This window comes from Gymnoscopelus braueri (assembly GCF_963280865.1).
Source record: "Gymnoscopelus braueri genome assembly, chromosome: 14".
Lineage (NCBI taxonomy): Eukaryota > Metazoa > Chordata > Actinopteri > Myctophiformes > Myctophidae > Gymnoscopelus > Gymnoscopelus braueri.
In genome coordinates, this window is record NC_137619.1 from 10,546,605 (window position 1) to 10,571,224 (window position 24,620).

At 39.6% G+C, this 24,620-nt stretch overlaps 1 protein-coding gene across 1 annotated transcript in view; it reads right to left on the minus strand.

Moving 5' to 3' along the window:
• The window catches only part of eys (eyes shut homolog), a gene marked incomplete at both ends in the record, with an annotated part of 383,646 nt that overhangs the window by 173,699 nt on the left and 185,327 nt on the right, over nt 1-24,620 (minus strand). The window contains 4 exons of the mRNA XM_080449567.1: nt 2,633-2,757; nt 9,082-9,284; nt 11,261-11,339; nt 13,231-13,402. Coding sequence (XP_080305693.1) covers nt 2,633-2,757; nt 9,082-9,284; nt 11,261-11,339; nt 13,231-13,402 — 579 coding nt within the window. The remainder of the gene's footprint in view (nt 1-2,632; nt 2,758-9,081; nt 9,285-11,260; nt 11,340-13,230; nt 13,403-24,620) is intronic.

Consider the following 24,620-nt stretch of genomic DNA (forward strand, 5'->3'; position numbering starts at 1 on the left):
ACTGTAAATTACTCCCTGGAGAGAGAGAGGAGATTTTTTTGAAAGGCGCACAGCGTAGGCACGGCGACGAACGCAGACATATTGGCAACCTTGTGACATTTTACGCGGCCTGTTTCAACACAACGAGGGCTCACTGAAGTATTTAGAGAGGGGGTGCACCAGCCAGTTAGTGTGCAGAACTACAGAACCAGCTCCTGTATAGTGAGAGCACCAGGAACCCTGGGTTCGAATCCAACCTTGCTCTTGTCTCACATGTCTCTCCTCTGTCTCTCTCTGCCCTTGATGTCCTGCCTCTCTACACTGACCTACGTACGATATAATATACTTTTCCACCACAGCTGAAGCACCAAGAGAAGTCAGAAGTGAGAAGTCAGAAGTCTTCGCTTTCATTTGGATGTTTTGTCTGATTTATTATAGGGATGTCCGATATTATCGACCTCCCGATATTAGCATAACAATTAATATCGGAAAATATCAGTATCTGGATTTTAAAAAATAAATAAAAATAATAAAATAAAATAAAAAGTTACAGGAGTTCTTACTGTATGGTGTGTGTGTGATATGAAATGTGAGCTTACCATAACCACAGTAATCCTTAATCATATTCCATCATATTCAAGGGCTTCCAGTCACTTTCAAATTAGAGCACTGCAGAGGGCAGGTGTGTGTGTGTGGGTCCAGCTGACGCTCGTTGACGCTCGTTAATGTTATAGGCATCAAAGCAATTATGCTTCTGCACTGTCAAATAGACAAATTATTTGTTTACCAACATTGAGACTGGACGCACAGGTGATTGTTTCACGCAATCAATTCCCAACCTGTTGTTTTGGGGTGCGCTGGTTTCAGCACACCCCAACCCCCTCTTGTGTGTTGGCTAGTGAGGCGCGTCCTAGCGAGACATGACAGAATGGGTTTCATTGCGCGCATACTGGTTGCACGCATACTGGTTCTTATCAGTGTGACGTCGTCTGTTAAGGGGTCTATAGGCCAACATCTAATCTAAGATTAGTGGGACTCATTCAAATGACCACCAGTGAGTCCCAGGACTCACTTTATTGAAAAACTAACATCACTGTATTATATTAGATTTATTGGATATTGTATCGATATTATAGCTTTTATTTTATTAGATATGTGATGTTGTTACCTGACAACTAGTTGACTTTTGTCGAAAAAGCCCGCATAGATCGGTATCGGTCGATATCGGTATCGGAAATATCGAACATCCCTAATTTATTATCATTATTATTATATTATTATTATTATTGTTAGAAGATTTGAAGGAAGATGTGAAAATAAAGAAAATTTGAACCTTGAAACATCGGCCATACAGGATGCAGTGTTGTGCATGAACGCGTTAATAGAGCGCATTCATTGGTGAACCGTACGTATCCCTTCGCCAACTAATATCGAATAAAGACGCCAGACTGTGGCTGTTTCTCAATACCAAGAAAGAAAAGAACAGGCTTGGGCCGCTTGGCATCCTTTGGACGAATGTACTTGTTACAGTAAGTTAACTTGGGAAGAATGTTCTCTCAAGTTCATTAGAACAGAAAATGCTTCTTTCTAGTTTGAGATGAACTTGACCTTGAGGTCACACATGTGATCGTGCACGGCAGCTTGCAGCTGTGCGTGTTTCAGGAAAACCGCGGGACCTCACGTCACTGAAATCCATGTATTCATTCATGCAACACACTGATAATGACGGGGCAAAAGGCTTTTGCATCTAAAGTATGCTCTTTTCACTTTCTGCATAATTTCTCTTGTCTTTTAACAGTACTGCCGGTTCTGTCTGTGATTCTATAGTATACAGTAATCCATTTAGCTTGGCAAAGTGCGCACAGTGGCAATGATTGGGGGCAGAGTATGGGCGGATAGGAGGGGGTGCTATCGAAAAAGGAATAGCTCGGGGCAACGGAAGAAATGAACGTGAACTAGTTCATTTTTTTAGCGTGAACTTAGTTCAAAATTCAAAATCATCAATCATTTTAACCCTTTAACACCGGGAACACATCTGTGTGTCATTTTAAGATTTCTTTGGCTATTAAAAAATAGCAGATCTACAAGCTCATAGCGCGGCACCGAGTGCCGCGCTATGAGCTTGTAGATCTGCTATTTTAGAAAATTTGTGAACATTTGTGCAAATCTTATTGAATATATATATATTTGAACTGAAATCTTTGCTTCTGGGGATTCTACAAATTCTAAATCCTAACAGTTTTTTTTAAACGTATGTTGCTATAATATCAGTGGTTCTCAAACTTTTTGGCCGCGGAACCCCATCTAAAAAAATCTTTTTTGAGTTTACAAATATTCTTTGAATGTATATATATATTCAAAGATTTGCACACATTTTCAAAAATAGCAGATCTACAAGCTCAAAGAAATCAAAAAATGACACACAGATGCGTTCCCGGTCTAAAAGGGTTAATGTGCGAGGAATGAACTTTTTGAGCCGGCTCCTGCGAAGTGTGAAACTTTGCACAACGCTGACAAGTTACGTCCTAATCATCCTGAGCAGTGAATGTGTGCGCTGAGGTCTAACAAACCGCTCCTGTAGAAAGGGAGGGGGGACTGCTGCGTTCAGAGTGAACTGCGGGAGGAGGAGAAACAGGTTATTTTAGTGACTCACCTGGCCTACAGAGGCATTCGTAGCTGTTAACAAGATCTTGGCACACGGCACCGTGTAGGCAGGGGGCTGAGCAACACTCATTAACGTCCACTTCGCAGAAGTCCCCCATGAAACCTGGTGGACAGCTATGAGACAAGGCTTGATGGATTAAAAACAATCGCCAGATCCTGTCCTACAAAACACCAACAACAAAAATGATAATAATAAAAATAATAAAAAAAGTAGGTTATTGTGGCCTCCTGGTGGCGCTATAATAGGCCAATGTGAAAAGGGTGCCATTTCTTCTTTCAATCGGACACTGCATTCATGATTTGAGGCATTTTGTTCCAAAAATGTGTTTTGCTAAATCAGACCTGCTGGTGGCGCTATAACAGGCCAATGTGAAAAGGGGGGCATTTCTTCCTCTGCCTAATGGGAATGTGCGTGCAAAATTTCAGGGAATTTCCACACTGCGTTCATGTTTTGAGGCATTTTGTTCAAAACTGACCAATCCTGCAAACTTTGTAAGCCACTGTTAGCCAATTAGGATGGAATATGAAATATCGGAAAGATCCATCAGAATCACATGACTATGGAGATACTGTGTACTAGTGATGTGCGGGTCGGGTTTTTTCATGGCCCCGCCCCGCCCCGCCACGGAACCCAACCCGCCTCAACCCGCCCCGCGAACCCATATTTATATAAATCTATGGCTCAAACCGCCCCGCGACCCGCGGTGGGAAAAAAAAGATAATCGTCATCATAATATCTCAGATTTATATAGCGCTCTTTTAACCCATTAAGACCTGGAACTGTGTCATTTTTAGATTTGAGCTAAAAAGCTTTATTTTACACTTTGGCTATTCAAAAATAGCAGATATACAAGCTCATAGCGCAAAGATTTGAGTTCAAAATATTCGCCAAAGTGTAAAATATGGATAAAGTGGTTAAAATGATAGTGACGCGTTATTAACTCATTTTGCTGGGGACCCCCTGGGGGACCCCACAACCAATGCCGTAGGGGACCCTAGTCAACTAGGCTATAAGTGGTTAACCCATTAAGACCTGGAACTGTGTCATTTTTAGATTTGAGCTAAAAAAGCATTATTTTACACTTTGGGCTATTCAAAAATAGCAGATATACAAGCTCATAGCGCGGCACCGAGTGCCGCGCTACGAGCTTGTAGATCTGCTATTTTTGAAAATTCGTGAAAATGTGTGCAAATCTTTGAATATATATATATTTTTAAAGCGAACATTTTTAACTCAAATCTTTGCTTCTGGGGGGGTCCCTGGAACTAAATATTTTGATGGGGGTTCGCGGCCAAATACATATAATTTTGGGGGTCCTTGACATGAAAAAGATTGAGCACCACTGATATAGAAACATACGTTTTTCAGAATAATGTTGGGATTTAGGAGACATGTAGAATCGGCTTCAGGTCTCAATGGGTTAAGTACCCAAAGTCGCTTTAAATGTCTACAGTAGCACAACATTGTCATGGGCTAAATAAACAAGCATGTTGTTCAAAATAGTTTTTTTCTTCTTTTTTTGTGTGTGTGAGAGCGGCTGACCCGCTCACCCGCAGCCCGCATAATTGCCTCTGAAATCCTGACTCGACCCACCCGCGCCGCGGGTTGACCCGCGGGTTACGGGTCGGCCCGCTCATCACTACTGTGTACCAATTTGAGTGATCCAAACATGTGTTTTACATAAGTCGGCCTCCTGGTGGCGCTGTAAAAAGCCGATGTGAAAAACGCAGGGCGGATGTTTTTTCCTTGGCCTCTAGGGAGTGTGCTCAGTGGTGGAAAGTAACTAAGTACATTTACTTAAGTACTGTACTTAAGTACAATTTTGAGGTATTTGTACTTTACTTGAGTATTTCCAATTTCCAATACTTTTACTTCTACTCCACTACATCTCAGAGGCAAATATTGTACTTTTACTCCACTACAATTATTTGAGAACATTAGTTACTAGTTACTTTTCAGATATAAATTATGATATTATGAAACATACATTAACCACTTTAGCCCTGTTTTATACATAGGCTATTTGAAAATAGCAGATCTACAAGCTCACAACGCGTCGCGAAGCGACGCGTTGTGAGCTTGTAGATCTGCTATTTTCAAACATTTTAGTACTTTTACTTTTGGTACTTTAAGTACATTTTGATGCCAATACTTTTGTACTTTTACTCAAGTAAATTTTGAATTCTGGACTTTTACTTGTAACAGAGTATTTTTATTTTGCAGTATTGGTACTTTTACTTAAGTAAAGAATTTGAGTACTTTTTCCACCACTGAGTGTGCTAATACTAATAATAATCAGCATTCGTGAATTTATGCTACTTTTAGCATCGCGCAGGAAAATATGTCTTAGATTAGGTTCATGGTGATCATCACCAGTTGTAAAAGCTGAGTAATAACTATCCGATGGAAGAAAAAAAGTCTGAATTCTGTAAGTATCACTTAATGCATGCATCTTTTATTTTTGAATGTTTGTCGTATAATCTACTTCCAAAATGTTGAAAAGGAATAGCTGAGCATCAGTGCAAAGTGGAAGCAAATGGTTTCGTACTTGCGTGCAAATCTCGGAAAGTTCATTCAAATATAACAGAAGTGCAAGTACATTAGTACAGTGTTTTTTTCCCCCCCACCATAGTTAAATATTATTTATGTATTTGCCTGATAAAGTTCTAAGCACCGTGTTTTTTCTCCAATTCATGTTTTAACCCATTAAGAGTTAAGACCCTGAGACCCTGAGGCCCTGAGGCCAAAATGTCTGTTTTTAGAATGTCTTCTAAATGTCTTCTCTTTTTTCTTTTTGAAAAAACTTATGTTACTATGTCAGTGGTTCTCAAACTTTTCCATGTGAAGGACAAAATGTATATGTATTTGGCCAAGGAACCCCATCTCAAAATATTTTGTTCTAGGGACCCCCCAGAAGCAAAGATTTGAGCTACAAATGTTCGATTGAAAAAAACATATTCAAAGATTTGCACAAATGTTTACGATTTCTCAAAAATAGCAGATCTAGATCTGCTATTTTTGAATAGCCAAAGTGTAAAATAATGTATTTTTTCCCCTCAAATCTAAAAATGACACAGATCCTGGTCTTAACGGGTTAATTTCAAGTTTAACGAGAGTCTCTTTTTTTTTTTTACTTTAATATCATGTAATGAATCAAAATTACAAGCTGCAATAATTTGCCATCCCCGACGTGCAAATCAGCAAGTCTATTATCATACGCCGACGTCCTTTGAGTGTGATTCATGTGAAAATTATTTGTCTTACAAATTATTGTGGGGAATCTCTAATTCACTCAGAGCCGCGCGCACGGCAGACCGCGGCAGTCTATTTGGCAAGGTGGTCGACCAGAGAGATTCAATTATGACGCTTTAGCATGCACGGGTACAGTACAGTACAGTACAGTACAGTACAGTGTGTGCAAAAAGGTAAGACAGTGTAATTAATCCATTAAGGCCCGGGGAACGCGGCTCTGTCATTTTTAGATGTCTTTGAGCTATTCAAAAATAGCAGATCTACAAGCTCATAGCGCGGCACCGAGTGCCGCGCTATGAGCTTGTAGACCTGCTATTTTTGGAAAAATCGTGAAAATGTGTGCAAATCTTTGAATATATATTTTTTAAAGCGAACATTTGAAACACATTTTTGTTCCAGGGACCTCCAGAAGCAAAGATTTGAGTTACAAATGTTCGGAGGCATGAGCTCAGCCCTGGGCTTCCTAGGCTGGTGGGGGGAGTGTAGCGCCCAGGATCACTTAGAAAATTGGCACCGGGTGAAAAAAGGGTTACAAAATCGCGGGGGGAAAAAAGAAAAAAGAAAAATTTCCGCTTTAAAAAATATATATATTCAAAGAGTAACACAAAGATTTTTTTTTTAAATAGCAGATCTACAAGCTCATAGCGCGGCACTCGGTGCCGCGCTATGAGCTTGTATATCTGCTATTTTCAAATAGCCGAACAAAATCTAAAATGACAGAGATGCGTGTCCCGGATTGAAGGGGTTAACGGCAAGATGTTCAGGGACCCGCGGTGTCAAATCTGCGCACCATTACTACAGACTGCATGCGTTCACATACATTCCATCACTCAAGGGAGAGCGAGTCAGCAATTAAAAAGAGATGGTTCACTTGAAGTCAACCTGTAAGTAGTATTGCTTTTTTTTTCAACAAAGACACGCCGCGACTTCCTTATGGCCCGTTTGGATGATAGACGGCAAGCAGGGGCGTAATTAAATTCATAACTATGGTGAATTCTGACAACACAGCACTAGACTACAACAGGCTGAATGAATGTTAAAATATTTAAACTTTCTTTTTTTTTCTTTCTTTTTTCACAGTTTTCCAGACCAGATGTTGCACACCTACTGGGACGACAAAATACAGTCTCTCTTACAAGCGCTGTCAGGAATACCTTTAGGCATTTACAGCAGGTTTATAGATAATCCTTTTACTTATTCTACTGTACATTATTCAGAGCTCCTGAATGCCCAATCAATGTGAACTATAGTTAACCACTTAAAAAGGACAAGTCCGGACTAAAATAACATATAGCCTTTTTCCCCCCTATTTCATTGATCCCAAATGACTGTCCATGGGGGTCTATCTGCTATGCTATCTGTTGCGGTCAAAAGCGATATTCTTTTCATGAATCTGTTATTAGTTGTCATTACGCACACATCCATGCCTTGGTTGTCCCACACGAGCCGCCACAGTCTGCTAAACAGACCAACAGCTGTTATGTGTTTTGCCAAGTCCCGGAAAAGACGCGCTTTGATCGGCAGTTGTGCCGAACGCTCACCCCAAAACACGATTTACGAGACTGTGGCGGCTCGTTGGACAACCAAGGCATGGATGAGTGTGTAATGACAACTAATAACAGATTCATGAAAAAATACATGCATTTTTGACCGCAACAGATAGCATAAGTAGTGATATGCTTATGGGCTCTGCTCTATGCTATGGGGACTGCTGGGGAAACTGGACGACAGCGACAATGGCCAGTCATTTGGGATCGATAGAAGTAGGAAAAAAGGCCATATGTTATTTTAGTCCGTGCCTATGAGCTTGTTTATCTGCTATTTTTGAAAAATCGTGAACATTTAAAAAAAATTAAAGCATTTTTTTTACTCAAATCTTTGCTTCTGGGGGGGGGTTCCTGGAACAACACATTTTGAGATGGGGGTCCGCAGCCAAATATATATAATTTTGGGGGTCCTTGACAACCATGAGAACCACTAATGCGTCGCATCGGGGCACGTGGTGAACTTGTAGATCTGCCATGTTCTCGTGGATCAGTGGTTCTCAGACGTTTTAATTTCAATTTACGGGTCCATTCTGGTTCCATTTGTACACTCTCCGCGTTAGAGACACATAAGGGTCCTTTTGGAACCCACCTCAAGGGAACCCCCTGAGGGTCCCTGGCTCCCTGGGTTTGAGAACCACCCCGTTCACCACTCTATTTTTTTTTGCTATCTTTGAAAAGTTTTAGCCTACAATAACATGCACCAAAAACAGGGACACCAGCTTGAAAGTGGTTAAAAAACGCGTAGCTGGGGACACACACCGGTAAGGTGACCAAGGTAGCGTGTCGACCGCATAATCACAACATCCCCATCTTCTTCATTCCGGCAGGAGACCTGTGTTGCATGCCCCCCCCCCCCTCTGCCCTCAATTTCCTGTCTCTCTAATATCAGTGGTGTAAAGTAACTAAGTACATTTACTCAAATACTGTACTTAAGTCCAATTTTGAGGTACTTTTACTTTACTGGAGTATTTCCAATTATCAATACTTTCACTTCTACTCTACACTACATCTCAGAGGCAAATATTGCACTTTTACTCCACTACAATTAGTTACTAGTTACTTTGCAGATATCAATTATTATCATTATAAAACGTTCATTAACCACTTCAGCCCTATTTTATCCTTAGGCTATTTGAAAATAGCAGATCTACAAGCTCACAACGCGTCGCATCACGTTGTGAGCTTGTAGATTTTCAAACATTTTAGTACTTTAACTTTTGGTACTTTAACCCATTAAGACCTGGAACGCATCTGTGTCACTTTAGATTTCTTTAGGCTATTCAAAAATAGCAGATATACAAGCTCATAGCGCGGCACAGAGTGCCGCGCTATGAACTTGTAGATCTGCTATTTTTGAAAAATCGAGGAAAACAAATTTGGGTTTTTCTTTCAAATTTTTTTTGGGATTTAGAAGACCTTTCTAGAATCTTCTCAGGTCTTAAAGGGTTAAGTACATTTTGATACCAATACTTTCGTACTTTTACCCAAGTAATTTTTTTTATTCAGGACTATTACTTGTAACAGAGTACTTCTACGTTGCAGTATTGCAGTACTTTTACTCAAGTAAAAGTACTTTTTCCACCACTGTCTAATATCCTATCTGCATGAAGCAAAAAATAAAATAAAAATCGGACTCACCTGCAGGTAAAATTGGATCCCTCACCATCGAGGCATGTCGCTCCGTTGAAACACAACGGAGCCACACTCGAGGCGTTCCCGTGACACACGTCTATGTCAATCTCACAGCTTCTCCCAGCGTAGCCGTCCAGACAAAAGCATGCATATTTATCAATGAGATCCACACACGAGCCTCCGTTCAAACAGGGACCGGAGGCACATTCCTGCGAAAAAACACACAAGACGTCAAGAGCATAAAAGAAGACCGTGCCCAAATAAAACACAAAAATAAAACTCTGTGTGTCATTTTAGAGTTTAGCTGTAACCATTATTTTATACTTTGGGCTATTCAAAAATAGCAGATCTACACGCTACGAGCTTGTAGATCTGCTATTTTTTTTCGTGAACATTTGTGCAAATCTTTGAATATATGTTTTTTTAAAGTGAACATTTGTAACTCAAATCGTTTTTTTTGGAAAAAAAAACGTATGTTGTCTCAAACTTTTTTCATGTCAAGGACCCCTAAAATGCGGACACCCATCTCAAAATATATTGTTCCAGGGACCCCCCAGAAGCCAATATTTAAGTTACAAATGTTTGCTACTTTGCTTTAAAAAATATACAGTATATATATATTGTGACCGTTTTTGTCTGGGGGACAGTCATCTCGCTGGTGCCCCATTCTTCAGGAAAGCAGAAAAACTTTTCACATACTAGAGTATGTCTGACATAAATGTCAGAGCTTAAATCGACATGTAAATATGAAATAAATGCATAAACATTATAGCTAAGATATAAGGTTATGGCTAGCAACCTCTAATTCAAGTGGTGTTTTCTCTACTTAAGAGTTTTAACTTGACTTCAGTTCTATAAGCTGTAGTTTCAAAACCATTCACTCAATCTTATTAACCAATATATCATTATGTTGCTATGATTACCTGCTTTCATATGACATGAAAAAATGAAAATGAAAAAATGCTAGATGAGATTTGCAAAAAAAAATCTAAATTTTTCAAATAAATAACAGATCTACAAGCTCATAGCGCGGCACTCGGTGCCGCGCTATGAGCTTGTAGATCTGCTATTTTTGAATAGCCCAAAGAAATCTTAAAACGACACGGTCCGCGTTCCCGGTCTTAAAGGGTTAAAACACAAACGATGGGGAAAATGTATGTCTTCGGCGTCTATGCGTCCGTACGAGTTCACGATGAGTAATTGACTGTTGTCTGGCGTGGGAACAGATAATGTGAACTCTGGATTAAAATGAATCTATATTGGTTAAACGGCAGACAATCTGATTAATCATGCCACAGACGGGCTCAACGAGGCCCCCGCCAAGCAACCTGCTATGTTATCTCCAGAGTCCCCAGTAGAAGCGGGTAGTGGATATTAAATCAATTAGGCATTTAGGTTTAGCAATTTCTTTTTTTAACCCATTCAATCCGGGGAACGCATCTGTGTGTCATTTTAAGATTTCTTTGGGCTATTCAAAAATAGCAGATCTACAAGCTCATAGCGCGGCACTCGGTGCCGCGCTATGAGCTTGTAGATCTGCTATTTTTTTAAAAACAAATCGTGAAAATGTGTGCAAATATTATATATACTTTTTTTTAACTAAAATCTTTGCTTCTGGGGGGTCCCCTGGAACAACATAGTTTGAGATGGGGGTCCGTGGCCAAATGCATATCATTTTGGGGGTCCTTGACATGAAAAAGTTTGAGCACCACTGATATAGAAATATAAGTTTTTCAGAAAACTGTTGGGATTTAGAAGACATTTGTAGCAAAGATTTGAGTTTTTGAACATTTGAACATTTGAACATTTTTCGCTTAAATAATAATATATATATTCAAAGATTTGCACACATTTTCAAGATTTTTCAAAAAAAATTGCAGATCTGCAAGCTTATAGCATATGAGCTTGTATATCTGCTATTTTTGAACAGCCCAAATAAATCTTAAAACGACAACCAGATGCGTTCCCCCGGATTTGAATGGGTTAATCAGGTATTTGTACAATGCTTACATGATGCTGGTAGATCAATTGACTTATCTCGGTGTGGGAGAGAAGAAATCAATATTGTTTGTGATACCAAACAGACCACATGGTGATTACTACAAGTCTCCACAAGATAAGCCCCACAACACAACATCCAACGAGCGTATTGGGGGCTAACTTCACAGAGCTTTCCTATACTCACGTCAATGTTTCTGTCACATCGGCTGCCCGTCCATCCACGTTCACAGAGGCAGGAGTAAGCGCCCGGTCCATCCCCGCAGCTGAGTAGAGAGTCAAGAACACGTCACGGTCGATTTAAGTCCAAACCCCAAAACCGTTACACAAGACACTATAAAGACTAGGATCAAAGCTTCCGACGGTATTGTTTTTATTACCCGCCCAGAGGTTGAAATAAAGGTTTGCGGGTTTTATGAACACATTCAATCCGGAGAAAAACACATCTAAAAATGTCTTTGTGGAAAATTCTATGTTGCTATAATATACATGGTTCTCAAACTTTTTCATGTCAAGGACCACCCAAAATCATATGTATTTAGCCGTGGACCCCCACCCCCTACATCTCAAAATATTTAGTTCCAGGGACCACCCCCCCCTCCCCCTCCCCCAGTATATATACTGTATATATCCAAATATATGTATTCAAAGATTTGCACAAAATAATGTTCACCATATTTTATTTATTTGCAGATCTACAAGCTCGTAGCGCGGCACTCGGTGCCGCGCTATGAGCTTGTATATCTGCAATTTTTTAATAGCCAAAAGTATAAAATAACGGTTATAGCTAAAAATCTAAAATGCCGGATTGAGCGGATTAAACCCAAACCGCGAAACATTCTCAATGGTGGGAGAAATACTCTACGATACTATACTTTTTTTTTTTGCTGAAGTAAAAGTAACGATACTGCAGTGTAGAAATACTCAAGTAAAAGTCCTGTATCCTGCCATTATCCAAAGCGCTTTACAAATGTGTACCCATTCACAGTACCGATGGCAGAGGAAATCCGCTCATCGGGAGCAGTTAGGGGTTCAGTGTCTTGCTCAAGGACACTTCGACAGTAACACAGGGGGGGAGCCCCCCTGGAACGCATCTATGTCACTTTTTGATATGAGCTAAAAAACATTATTTTACACTTTGGCTATTCAAAAATAGCAGATATACAAGCTCATAGCGCGGCTATGAGCTTGTAGATCTGCTATTTTTGAAAAATCGTGAAAATGTGTGCAAATCTTTGAATACATATATTTTTAAAGCAAATATTTTTAACTGAAATCTTTGCTTCTGGGGGTCCCTGGAACAACATATTTTGAGATGGGGGTTAACCCACCCCTGATCATTCTAGTATGAAGCTCTAGTTTCTAGTTTACCTACCTAGGTTTTTAACACCCTGTCTTTTGAAAGAACGACTATGTAACGTTCAAAGGAATTTAACGACAGTGATTTCATAAGCACCGACATAACCTCCAAGTGCATTACATTAGCTTTTTAACCCACTCAATCCGGCAACGCATCTGTGTCATTTTAGATTTTAGCTATAACCATTATTTCTTATACTTTGGCTATTCAAAAATAGCAGATCTACAAGCTCATAGCAAGCTTGTAGATCTGCAATTTTTTGAAAAAATCTTCAACATTTTGTCCAAATCTTTGAATATATATATTTTTTTGAAAAAGCAATTTTAACTCAAATCTTTGCTTCTTTTCAACATATTTTGATGGGGGTCGGCGGCCAAAAACATATAATGTTGGGTGGTCCTTGACAAGAAAAAGTTTGAGCACCACTGATATAGCGACAATAGTTTTTCAGAAAAATGAAGACATTCGTTGAGACATTTGTCAACAAATGTTCACTTAAAAAAGATTATTCAAAGATTTGCACAAAAAAAAACTTGATTTTTAAAAAATAGCAGATCTACAAGTTCATAGCGCGGCACTCGGTGCCGCGCTACGAGCTTGTATATCTGCTATTTTTGAATAGCACAAAGAAATTAAAAAAACAGATGCATTCCCCGGACTAAATGGGTTAAAATGTGTAGCATATGTCCCTGGTTGAGGGGTGTGATTAAAAATAATGCCGTGTAGCCACTGCAGCAACCTCCTCTTTCTGCTGCAGTATCATTTGTAATGATAATGACGCCCGTGTGGCGGGTTACCTCCCATGAAGACATGGCCCTGACATGCATTCATCAATGTCGCTCTCGCAGTTGAATCCCTCAAAGCCACTGGGACACGAGCAGCGGTATCGACTGGGGCCGTCGATGCACCGCCCGCCGCTCTGACAGGGGTTTGAAAGACACTCGTCGATGTTCAGCTCGCACCGGTTCCCTGTGAATTTAGAGCAAGACATGTCGTTTTTTTTTTTTTTTTTTAACCGAGAATGCGTCAAGCTAAATCCCAACTAAACATTTAGATTTAAAAAGGTCTTACAGTATGTGTGGGTGGATGTGAATAAAATAGGCCATCTTTATGCGTATACTGTATATTGTCACTGTCGGGCAGAAACCTTCTATCTCCATATTTCAACTTAAAGTAATACTAGGTAACGTTTTCAACAAAACTAAAGTTAAATTGTATATCTTTTGCGAGTGGCAAAAGTTTCACAACACCCACTCCGTGAATTTCACCCCCGGAAGCCTTTTATTTATATATTTTCTATTGAACGTGTACGGGGGGGACTTTCCCGGGAAAATGACGTTCCTGGCCAACGTCATGACGTCGTGGCCGACGTCCTCAGGAACTACCGCAACGGTTTCCTGTTTGGCCAGGAACTACCGCGCTATTAACAAAAAGGAACCTCACGCTGATTTTAAGATAATGTAGGATTGGAAGATCGAAAAAGAACAGAAAAAGAAAGCACAGCTCATGGTAACTAATGCTCCACTGGCTAAGAGAAACGATCCGTAGATAGTATAAAACAATTAAAAGATCGCTTTTTGAAACGCTTCCGGCTTCCGGTGAAAACGAATGGAATTCTGGGTAATCGAGGACTAGGGAAATTGTATGCAGTGACGGTAGTGACCAGCAGAGGTTGCTAAAAATCGTTATTTGTGATTCTGCATTGTACAACTTTAACATTAGTGTTTTATTTTGTAAAGTAATGCCCTTCTTTGTCATCATACTAGTTAGACCCTCCAGTAAAACGCGGGCAAAAATCCTTGATTATGTGGGCTAAAACTCTTGATTATGCGGGCTAAAATCTTGATTTTGCGATGCCATTTTGAAAAAACATTACCCCCGCATAATTATGCGCCACTTTGCTGATTATGCAGTAAATTATGCGATCGCATAATCGCATTTTTCTGGAGGGTCTAACTGGTGTCACACAATCGTAGCAAACCGATCTGCAAGCTCACAACATCATGTCGCAATGTGACGCGTTGCTTGAGATCTACAATTTTTTCTATTAAAAAAGTGGGCTTTATAAATATTTAACCAATGAAAAGTATTTACGAGCTTGTGACTAAATATTAACGACATTGGATAAATTGGAACACAGGTTATTTTTTTTCCCCATTTTCTTAACAGTAAGTAGGCCTAACATACAGCATACCTGACAGCGACGATATGTTAGTGTCTAAGGCAATTACAGTTTAGGCATTTAGCAGACACTCGTCCAGAGCCACTTACAAAGTGCAAGCTCAGACTAAGAGCCACGAACCCCAGTCAATCAACAGCCGTGTTAAGTGGTTCAGTAATTAACAACGTAAGCCCTATATACACTATAATAATACTTTGTTGCACGAGGAATAGCCGATCTACAAGCTCACAATGCATCGCACCGCGAATCATTGTGAGCTCATCGATCAGCTATTTTTTCTACTTTTGAAAATTTCACCATATGCCCAAAATAGGGATGCCAGGTTGAAAACATGGTTGAAGTGCAAAGAAAGAAAGTAGCGTATATGTGCTACAAAGTACAACTAGGATAGCAGGTAGACGTCAGACCTAGATACCTAAATATAACATACTATCTAAATAACATACTTGGCATCTGTGGGCAAAAAACAAACAGCACACATTTATATAAAGTTTAGATTCTAAACAACATACATAGAGCACTGTTACAGTACGTGATAGTGACGGCATTATAGGCAAGGAATATATAGATGGTAGTTATTTACTAGTTATTATCTATCTTTATTTGTGGTTTTCCTTGCTTTTGACTGTAAGTAGAGGGTTAATATATGCTTCAGGGGGGGACAGAAAGAACGGATTGACAGTAAGGAATAGATATTGACAAATCACTGGTGCCGGAGCAATGGAGCACTTGAAGCAAATGCTCCACCATGTTAATCAGAGATGAAGTACACTACAGTAACATCACTGCATAGATCTCCAACCTAAAAGTAATGTAATAATGAAAAACTAAACGTAGGAAACAAGAAATAAAGGGGTAATTATTCACAACCCATAAGAATTGGTCCGCGACCCACATAATATGGGTACCGACAGACTGTTCGGAAAACAGTGTGTTATCTTAAAGCAGAGGTCTTCAACAGGGGGTCCGCGACCCCTAGGGGGTCCGCGGAGGTACTGCAGGGGGTCCGCGAAATTGTTGTTTGATAAAAATAAAAATACAACTTTTTTAAAACATTTTTTTTTTTTTTCCAAAAATGTCAATGTCTTTAAACATAACATGACATATTTTAAAAGCTTAGTAGGTTATTGAATGCACAATAACATGGTATGTTTATACATATTGTGTAGAGAAAGAAAAGGTCTTTTGCACACCTACTGGGACAACCTGTGGGTAGGAGCAGGCTCCAGGCAACCATTTGTTCATGTTTATGTATAAAACACAATTTTATACATAAATATACGATATATGTGGTGGCCTACCCCCTACCCTACGAGGTAGGGGGTCCCTGCTCCATCACCCCATCAGTTTGGGGGTCCCTGGCCTGAAAAGGTTGAAGACCCGTCTTAAAGTAATACTAGGTAACTTTAAAACAAAAACTAAAGTTAAATTGTATATCTTTTGTGAGTGGCAAATGTTTCACAACACCCACTCCATGAATTTCACCCCCGAAAGCCTTTTATAAACATATTTTCTATTAAAAGTTGACAGGGACGTGTTTCCTGCGAAAATGACGTCATCCGGCCGGAAAAACGGAAACGGAAATGCACCGAAAAACGAAAACACAGCACACGGTAACTAATGCTCCACTGGCTAAGAGAAACGATCCGCAGATAGTGTAAAACAATTAAAAGAGCGCTTTTTGAAACGCTTCCGTCTTCCGGTGAAAACAAATGGAATTCTGGGTAATGCAGGCATCCACTACAGGCCTGCAATGACGGTAGTGACCAGCAGAGGTTGCTAAAAAAAATCGTTATTTGTGGACCTGCCTTGTATAACTTTAAGGACCTCCTTATGATAACCTGAGGAAGGTCTAATACAGGTGTTTTCAACCGGAGGTATTGCGGGTGGTCTCTGGCCATGCATTCAGAAATTTTGTAAAATCTTATCTTTTTTATTTCTTTTTACTTAAAAAAAAAAAACTTTTACCTTTATTTGCTACTCTTGTTTGTGAATAATTAACTTAAAGTTGTACAATGCAGAATCACAAATAACGATTTTTAGCAACCTCTGCTGGTCACTACCGTCACTGCATACAATTTCCCTAGTCCTCGATTACCCAGAATTCCATTCGTTTTCACCGGAAGCCGGAAGCGTTTCAAAAAGCGATCTTTTAATTGTTTTATACTATCTACGGATCGTTTCTCTTAGCCAGTGGAGCATTAGTTACCATGAGCTGTGCTTTCTTTTTCTGTTCTTTTTCGATCTTCCAATCCTACATTATCTTAAAATCAGCGTGAGGTTCCTTTTTGTTAATAGCGCGGTAGTTCCTGGCCAAACAGGAAACCGTTGCGGTAGTTCCTGAGGACGTCGGCCACGACGTCATGACGTTGGCCAGGAACGTCATTTTCCCGGGAAAGTCCCCCCCGTACACGTTCAATAGAAAATATATAAATAAAAGGCTTCCGGGGGTGAAATTCACGGAGTGGGTGTTGTGAAACTTTTGCCACTCGCAAAAGATATACAATTTAACTTTAGTTTTGTTGAAAACGTTACCTAGTATTACTTTAAGTCGAATCTAACATTTCAAAAAGTCAACATAAACATCCAGTCGGTGCTAATAAGTACAGAAATACATGTATCTCACATCACATGTTCGTGTGATGTGAGACAGACTGAAAGGGATCTTATTTGGAGACAGGACTTGGGCTGTCCTGCGTGGTCTAGGGAACAAATAAATAGCTGTTGCATTCCAATGTGGCAGTATATCTAACAAAAATGTCCTGCTTCTTGCCAAATTATATCGCTGCTCTTTACTGATAATAAAATGCGTTTTTGTCCAGCTCACGAATGTAGCCTGATAGCAGTGGTGGAAAAAGTACTAACATGTTTTACTTAAGTAAAAGTATCAATACTGCAATGTAGAAGTACTAGTAAAAATTTACTTCAGTAAAAGTACAAAAGTATTGGTATCAAAATGCACTTAAAGTACCAAAAGTAAAAGTACTAAAATGTTTGAAAATAGCTGATCTACAAGCTCACAACGCGCTGCGATGCGACGCGTTGTGAGTTTGTAGATCTGCTATTTTCAAATAGCCTAGGTATAAAATAGGGCTAAAGTGGTTAATGCATGTTTTATAATGTAATAATGTATATCTGTAGTGTACTTATAATGTATATAAGTAGTAAGTAACTAGTAGTTACAGTTTTCAAATAATTGTAGTGGAGTAAAAGTACAATATTTTCCTCTGAGATGTAGTGGAGTAGAAGTAAAAGTATAGACAATTGGAAATAGTCCAGCAAAGCAAAACAGTACTTGAGTAAATGCACTTAGTTACTTTACACCACTGCTTATTATTGTTTCTTTGTTTTGATCAGGTCAACCCAGCTCAAGGCAAGCTGTTGTGGAGGCAACAAGCTAAATGATGCCTGTGAACACCACTAAGGGAATGCCTGCATGTTGGTCATCATTCAAATGAATGTCACTGAAAGATGTGCTGCAGTTAACTTGGTGTCACCTCTTACATTGATTCTACCCTCAGGATAGGAATATCCCTGGAGAAGCACTGGCCTGGGGATACAGGTGAAAGAGTTGTGATGAAATCTGGACAAAAAAACTGAAAACCCTCTTGTTTTAACCTGTCATTTATTTTACGTGATCTATCGTACCTACAGTAGTGCATCGAAAAGCTAAGTAATTTTTTTCTGTGCAGGTTTAATCTTGTAAATCTTGTAAATTAATCTTGAAAATTGTATTATTTTTGATGATGTCCAAGGGCTGTAAACCCCTTTTCGCTTTTCGTTCTTTAGGGCAGTGGTTCTCAAACTTTGTCATGTCAGGGACCCACAAAATGATATGTATTTGGCCGCGGACCCCCATGTCAAAATGTTTTCGTTCAGGGACCACATCAGAAGCAAAGATTTGAGTTACATGTTCGCCTAAATAAATATATGATATTCAAAGATTTGCACAAATGTTCACGATTTTTCAAAAATAGCAGTTATACAAGCTCGTAGCGCGGCACTCGGTGCCGCGCTACGAGCTTGTGGATCTGCTATTTTTGAATAGCCAAACTATAAAAGGTTAAAGTGGTTAAACTTATTGTGATGCTATATTAACACCACATTTAGCTGGGGACCCCCCTGGTACCCCCAAGGACCCCTGGCGGTCCCCGCATTTGAGAACCAATGCTTTAGGGGGGATTTATTTTAAGTTAAAATAACCCCCCCGACCATGAAAGGAATGGTAAAAGTTGCAACAATACAGGAGCAGGCCCTGCCGTTGCTCCTGAGAGTGTTGAGCAGTGGTGGAGAAAGTACTCAAATTCTTTACTTAAGTAAAAGTACCAATACTGCAATATAAAAATACTCTGTTACAAGTAAAAGTCAGAAATAAAAAATGTACTTGAGTAAAAGTACAAAAGTATTGGCATCAAAATGTACTTAAAGTACCAAAAGTAAAAGTACTAAATATTTGAAAATAGCCGATCTACAAGCTCACAACGCGTCGCGATGCGACGCGTTGTGAGCTTGTAGATCTGCTATTTTCAAATAGCCTAGGTATAAAATATGGCTAAAGTGGTTAAAGGTAGGGTAAGTGATATTTTTTGGTTAAAACAAAAAGTATTTTTTTAAAAGGTTAAAATACTATATTCTGATAGTAATCATTGCTATAGAGTGTTTTTTCAGTAACAGATGTCTCCCTGTCTCTCCAGCTCTTTAATAAACAGAAAATACATTTTTCGGTAGGTGTCAAAATCTCAGCCAATCAGGAGAAAGTACCCATTTTTAAGCTTAATTTGTATAGTTTTCAGTTCAAATTTTGCATGCTCATTTCTTAGTGTCATCACTTCCAATTTCACTTGTTTAATCTGTGTCCTGATTGAGTTCTCTGTCCTGGTTGGATAAAATTGGAAATGAAACTACAAAAAAAAACAAAAAAACTACAAAATACATTTTCTGTTTTATAAAGAGCTGGAGAGACATGGAGACTCCTTACATGGACAGGACACCCTATAGTAACGAGTACTATCAGAACATATACCCATTTTGCAATTATTTGAAACTTTGCAAATCACTTACACTACCTTTAATGTATGTTTCATTATATCATAGTTTATATCTGAAAAGTAACTAGTAACTAAAGTTTTCAAATAATTGTAGTAGAGTAAAAAGTACAATATTTGCCTCTGAGATGTAGTGGAGTAGAAGTAAAAGTATTGGAAATTGGAAATACTCAAGTAAAGTACAAATACCTCAAAATTGTACTTAAGTACAGTACTTAAGTAAATGTACTTAGTTACTTTCCACCACTGGTGTTGAGTGAAGGGTGGCTTTGAACAAAGTGAAAGATACGTCATATTTATGTCCTAGGCAGGGGTCAGACCTCACAGCTGTGACTGGAAAGACTTTAGGCCAGGTTCTGTGGGAGCATGAACCTCGGACCCCACATCCCATTGCAACTGAATGAATCGACCGAAAGGAAACAGAAATACATCAACCAGGGAACAAGTAGAAATTGTACTTTTGAACCAATGCTTCAAACTCTATTCAGACTTTAGAGAAAAATTGCAAACAAGTTTAACCCATTGCAACCGGGGAACGCATCTCTGCCATTTAACCCATTGAGACCTGAAGCCGATTCTACATGTCTCCTAAATCTCAACAGTTTTCTGAAAAACGTATGTTTCTATATCAGTGGTGCTCAATCTTTTTCATGTCAAGGACCCCCAAAATTATATGTATCTGGCCGCGGACCCCCATCAAAATATTTTGTTCCAGGGACCCCCAGAAGCAAAGATTTGAGTTATAAATGTTCGCTTTAAAAATATATTATGTTCAAAGATTTGCACACATTTTCATGATTTTTCAAAAATAGCAGATATGCAAGCTCATAGCGCGGCACTCGGTGCCGCGCTATGAGCTTGTATATCTGCTATTTTTGAATAGCCTAAAGTGTAAAATAATGCTTTTTAGCTCAAATCTAAAAATGACACAGTTCCAGGTATTAATGGGTTAAGATGTCTTTGGCTATTCAAAAATAGCAGATCTACAAGCTCATAGCGCGGCACTCGCTGCGGCCGAACTTCTAGTATAAATAAATGTTCTGTGGCCAGCTAGGGAGGTGGGAAATACGTGCATTATTGCCGCCATAAAAGTCTGTCCCCCTTTCGTCCATACATGGGCATAGACACAGGCTGACACGTCATGTGAAGTCTGGGTCTGGCAGAACCAGAGTCTCCTGGTCTTTTTTTATCTGTGTCCACGTTTTCTCGTGTTTGGCAGGTTTGAACTGTTTGTGGTTAATTAAAATACGTTAAAAGCATGTTCTGGCTTTGTCTCTGCATTTGGTTCCTAAACCGTTGTCCTGACAGGTACAAATGGTCTTGTGAGTCATGTGATAATGACGGTTCTGATGCTCCATACAGAATGTTTACCTGTAATTGTCTTAAACATCTGTGGGAGGGGGGAGGGGAAATTCGTAACTTGTCCGTCCATTGATCGATGCGTTTCTCTGTGCTCACTGCTTAACTATTGAGGAAGCTCTGACCAATCAGTAGAGTCAGCAGTGTTACAGTCAGGGTTGCCAGATCTGTTAATTATAATTTCCCCGCAAGATTTTATTTGAAAATAGCCGATCTACAAGCTCACAACGCGTCGCGATGCGACGCGTTGTGAGCTCGTAGATCTGCTATTTTGATCGTATCTGATGTTTGATCGTATCTGATATGATCGTAGATCTGCTATTTTCAAATAGCTGATGTATATGTTAAAGTGCTCATGTGGCCCATAGTCGCTTCTATTGGGCTGGTTTTCCTAGACCTGGTTGCTTGTTTCTCTCACAGAATCTGGCAACACTGGTTACAGTACACGTCACCATTTTGGCTCCACCTTAGCCCTTGCTTGGCCCTGCTGGAACTCTGCCTGAACAGACACCAAAAAAAAGACCAGGAGACCTGGTTCTGCCAGACCCCTAGTGGTTGAAATCTGAATGGCTGGGTAGGAAAAGAGGGACAGACCGACCGACCGACCGACCGACAAAGCCTCCTGTAGGCCGACCCCCTGGGTCTGGCAAAAAGTTCCCCCTGGTATCTCCTAGTAACTTGTACCTGCTATAATGGATAAAATATGAGCGGAGACGTGGCATGTCGACAGTGGTGGAAAGTAACTAAGTACATTTACTCAAGTACTGTACTTAAGTACAATTTTGAGGTATTTGTACTTTACTTGAGTATTTCCAATTTCCAATACTTTTACTTCTACTCCACTACATCTCAGAGGCAAATATTGTACTTTTACTCCACTACAATTATTTGAAAACTTTAGTTACTAGTTACTTTTCAGATATAAATTATGATATCACAAAACATACATTAACCACTTTAGCCCTATTTTATACCTAGGCTATTTGAAAATAGCAGATCTACAAGCTCACAACGCGTCGCACCGCGACGCGTTGTGAGCTTGTAGATCGGCTATTTTCAAATATTTAGTACTTTTACTTTTGGTACTTTAAGTACATTTTGATGCCAATACTTTTGTACTTTTACTCAAGTAACATTTTGAACACAGGCATTTTACTTGTAACAGAGTAGTTTTATATTGTGGTATTGCTACTTTTACTTAAGTAAAATATCTGAGTACTTTTTCCACCACTGCATGTCGAGTAGGTACTGTGCTATGGTAACGTTTGACTTCATGTTACCCATATTAGGGCATGTCTGACCCAGAATTCCATATATGGCCAACTCATCATGACCTCATTGGGATGACGAGAGCATCACCACCGGGATTACTTTTAAGCCACTTATAAGCTCGTTGAGAGAGTACATTCCCACTGCGATCGCCGTAAGATTGCCAGCATTGATCTACTTTCAGGACTCTTCAATAACTCCGAATGTTGAAGAAAGGACATATCTCCTCAGCTGACTGTCAGAAAATGAAGAGCTCTGCAACCGGCCAGAAACAAGCAGACGTTGGACTCGCTGGAGAAAAGCCCTTCCATTGTGAACAGTGTGGCAAGAGTTTCAAACGGAAAAATGCCCTGAAGAATCACCAACGTTTACACACCGGAGAAAAACCTTACCACTGTAAACAATGTAACAAAAGTTTCAGTTATAATCTGAAGGTGCACCTGCGTATGCACACTGGAGAAAGGCCTTACCACTGTCAACGGTGTGATAAGACATTCAGTCAATCGGGTCACCTGAATTTGCATCAGAGCACACACACTGGAAAAAAACCTTACCACTGTAAACAGTGTGAGAAGAGTTTCAATGACATAGGCAACATGAAGATACACCAACGCATCCACAGTGGAGAAAAACTTTTCCACTGTAAACGGTGCGACAAGAGCTTCAATCAATCAAGCAACCTGAAGTCGCATCAGAGTGTCCACACTGCAGACAGACCTTTCCTCTGTAAACGCTGTGACAAGAGTTTCAAGAGGTTCGTTTCACTTGTGAACCACCACCGTGTCCACACTGGGGAAAAACCGTACCTCTGTAAACTGTGTAACGAGAGTTTCAGTCAAATGTGTTACCTGAAGGCGCATCAGCGTGTCCACACCGCGGGTAAACCTTTCCACTGTCAACACTGTGACAAGAGTTTCAATCGGTTCGATTACCTTAAGAAACACCACCGTATCCACCACGCTGGAGAAAAAACCCTACCACTGAAAACAGAGTGAACGCGTTTGGCCCGCGTTCGAGGGAGGGAAGGCCAGACGGGGACAGTGGTGGAAAAAGTACTCAAATTCTTTACTTAAGTAAAAGTACCAATACTGCAATATAAAAATACTCTGTTACAAGTAAAAGTCCAGAATTAAAAAAATACTTGAGTAAAAGTACAAAAGTATTGGCATAAAAATGTACTTAAAGTACCAAAAGTAAAAGTACTAAATATTTGAAAATAGCCGATCTACAAGCTCACAACGCGTCGCGATGCGACGCGTTGTGAGCTTGTAGATCGTCTATTTTCAAATAGCCTATGTATAAAATAGGGCTAAAGTGGTTAATGTATGTTTCATTATATCATAGTTTATATCTGAAAGGTAACTAGTAACTAAAGTTTTCAAATAATTGTAGTTGAGTAAAAGTACAATATTTGCCTCTGAGATGTAGTGGAGTAGAAGTAAAAGTATTGGAAATTGGAAATACTCAAGTAAAGTACAAATACCTCAAAATTGTACTTAAGTACAGTACTTGAGTAAATATACTTAGTTACTTTCCACCACTGGCTATGGCTATAGCCAAGCCTATGGCTTTTCACTGTCGAAGAAAGACCTGTCAAATCAGAGTCGGAGGTGGGGGTGGGTCTAACGACAAGCCAATCAGCGAATATCCGCTAAAACAAGCTGTGCGATGACTTCAGATGTAGGCGGATCCGTGGATCTCTTGTGATTGGTTTAGGGAAATTTGAATCCCCTCCCCCTGGACACTGCAGCCAATGTCAGACTGAAGCTCCACGCAGCTTCAGGCTGATAATCAGGCTACTAAAATTGGGGAGAAAAAGGGAATTGTCTACTCTAAATAAAATAAAAAATAAACTAGAAAATTTCCGCCAGCAGACCTGTGCTATTTTAATAGCACGGGTCGTCTTGGTAGAACGGGTCGTCTTGGTAGAATGCGCGTGGTTTTTGGTGTTCTGCAGGGGCGACTGAATATGTAGTGTCTGCTAGGGCATTCACAGAATAGTCGAATATTCGAATATTCGAATATCAAACCGACTATTCGACTATCAAACCACTATTCGACTATTCGAAAAAAAAAAAAAAAAAAAAAAAGCATTTTTTTTTTTTTTTTTAAGATTTTTTTTTTTTAGTAGCTTTTCTAGAGCAGACATGCAGCTGTGAGCTCTGGTGTGACGTCAACTCGCATTCCTTGAGTCGAGTCATCAATGCAATTGAAAAAAAAAAAAAAAAATTAATTTTTTAATTTTTTATAATCAAATCGAATAATCGAATATTCGAATAATTTTGGGTCGAATAATTCGAATACCATAAATCACTATTCGTTAATGCCCTAG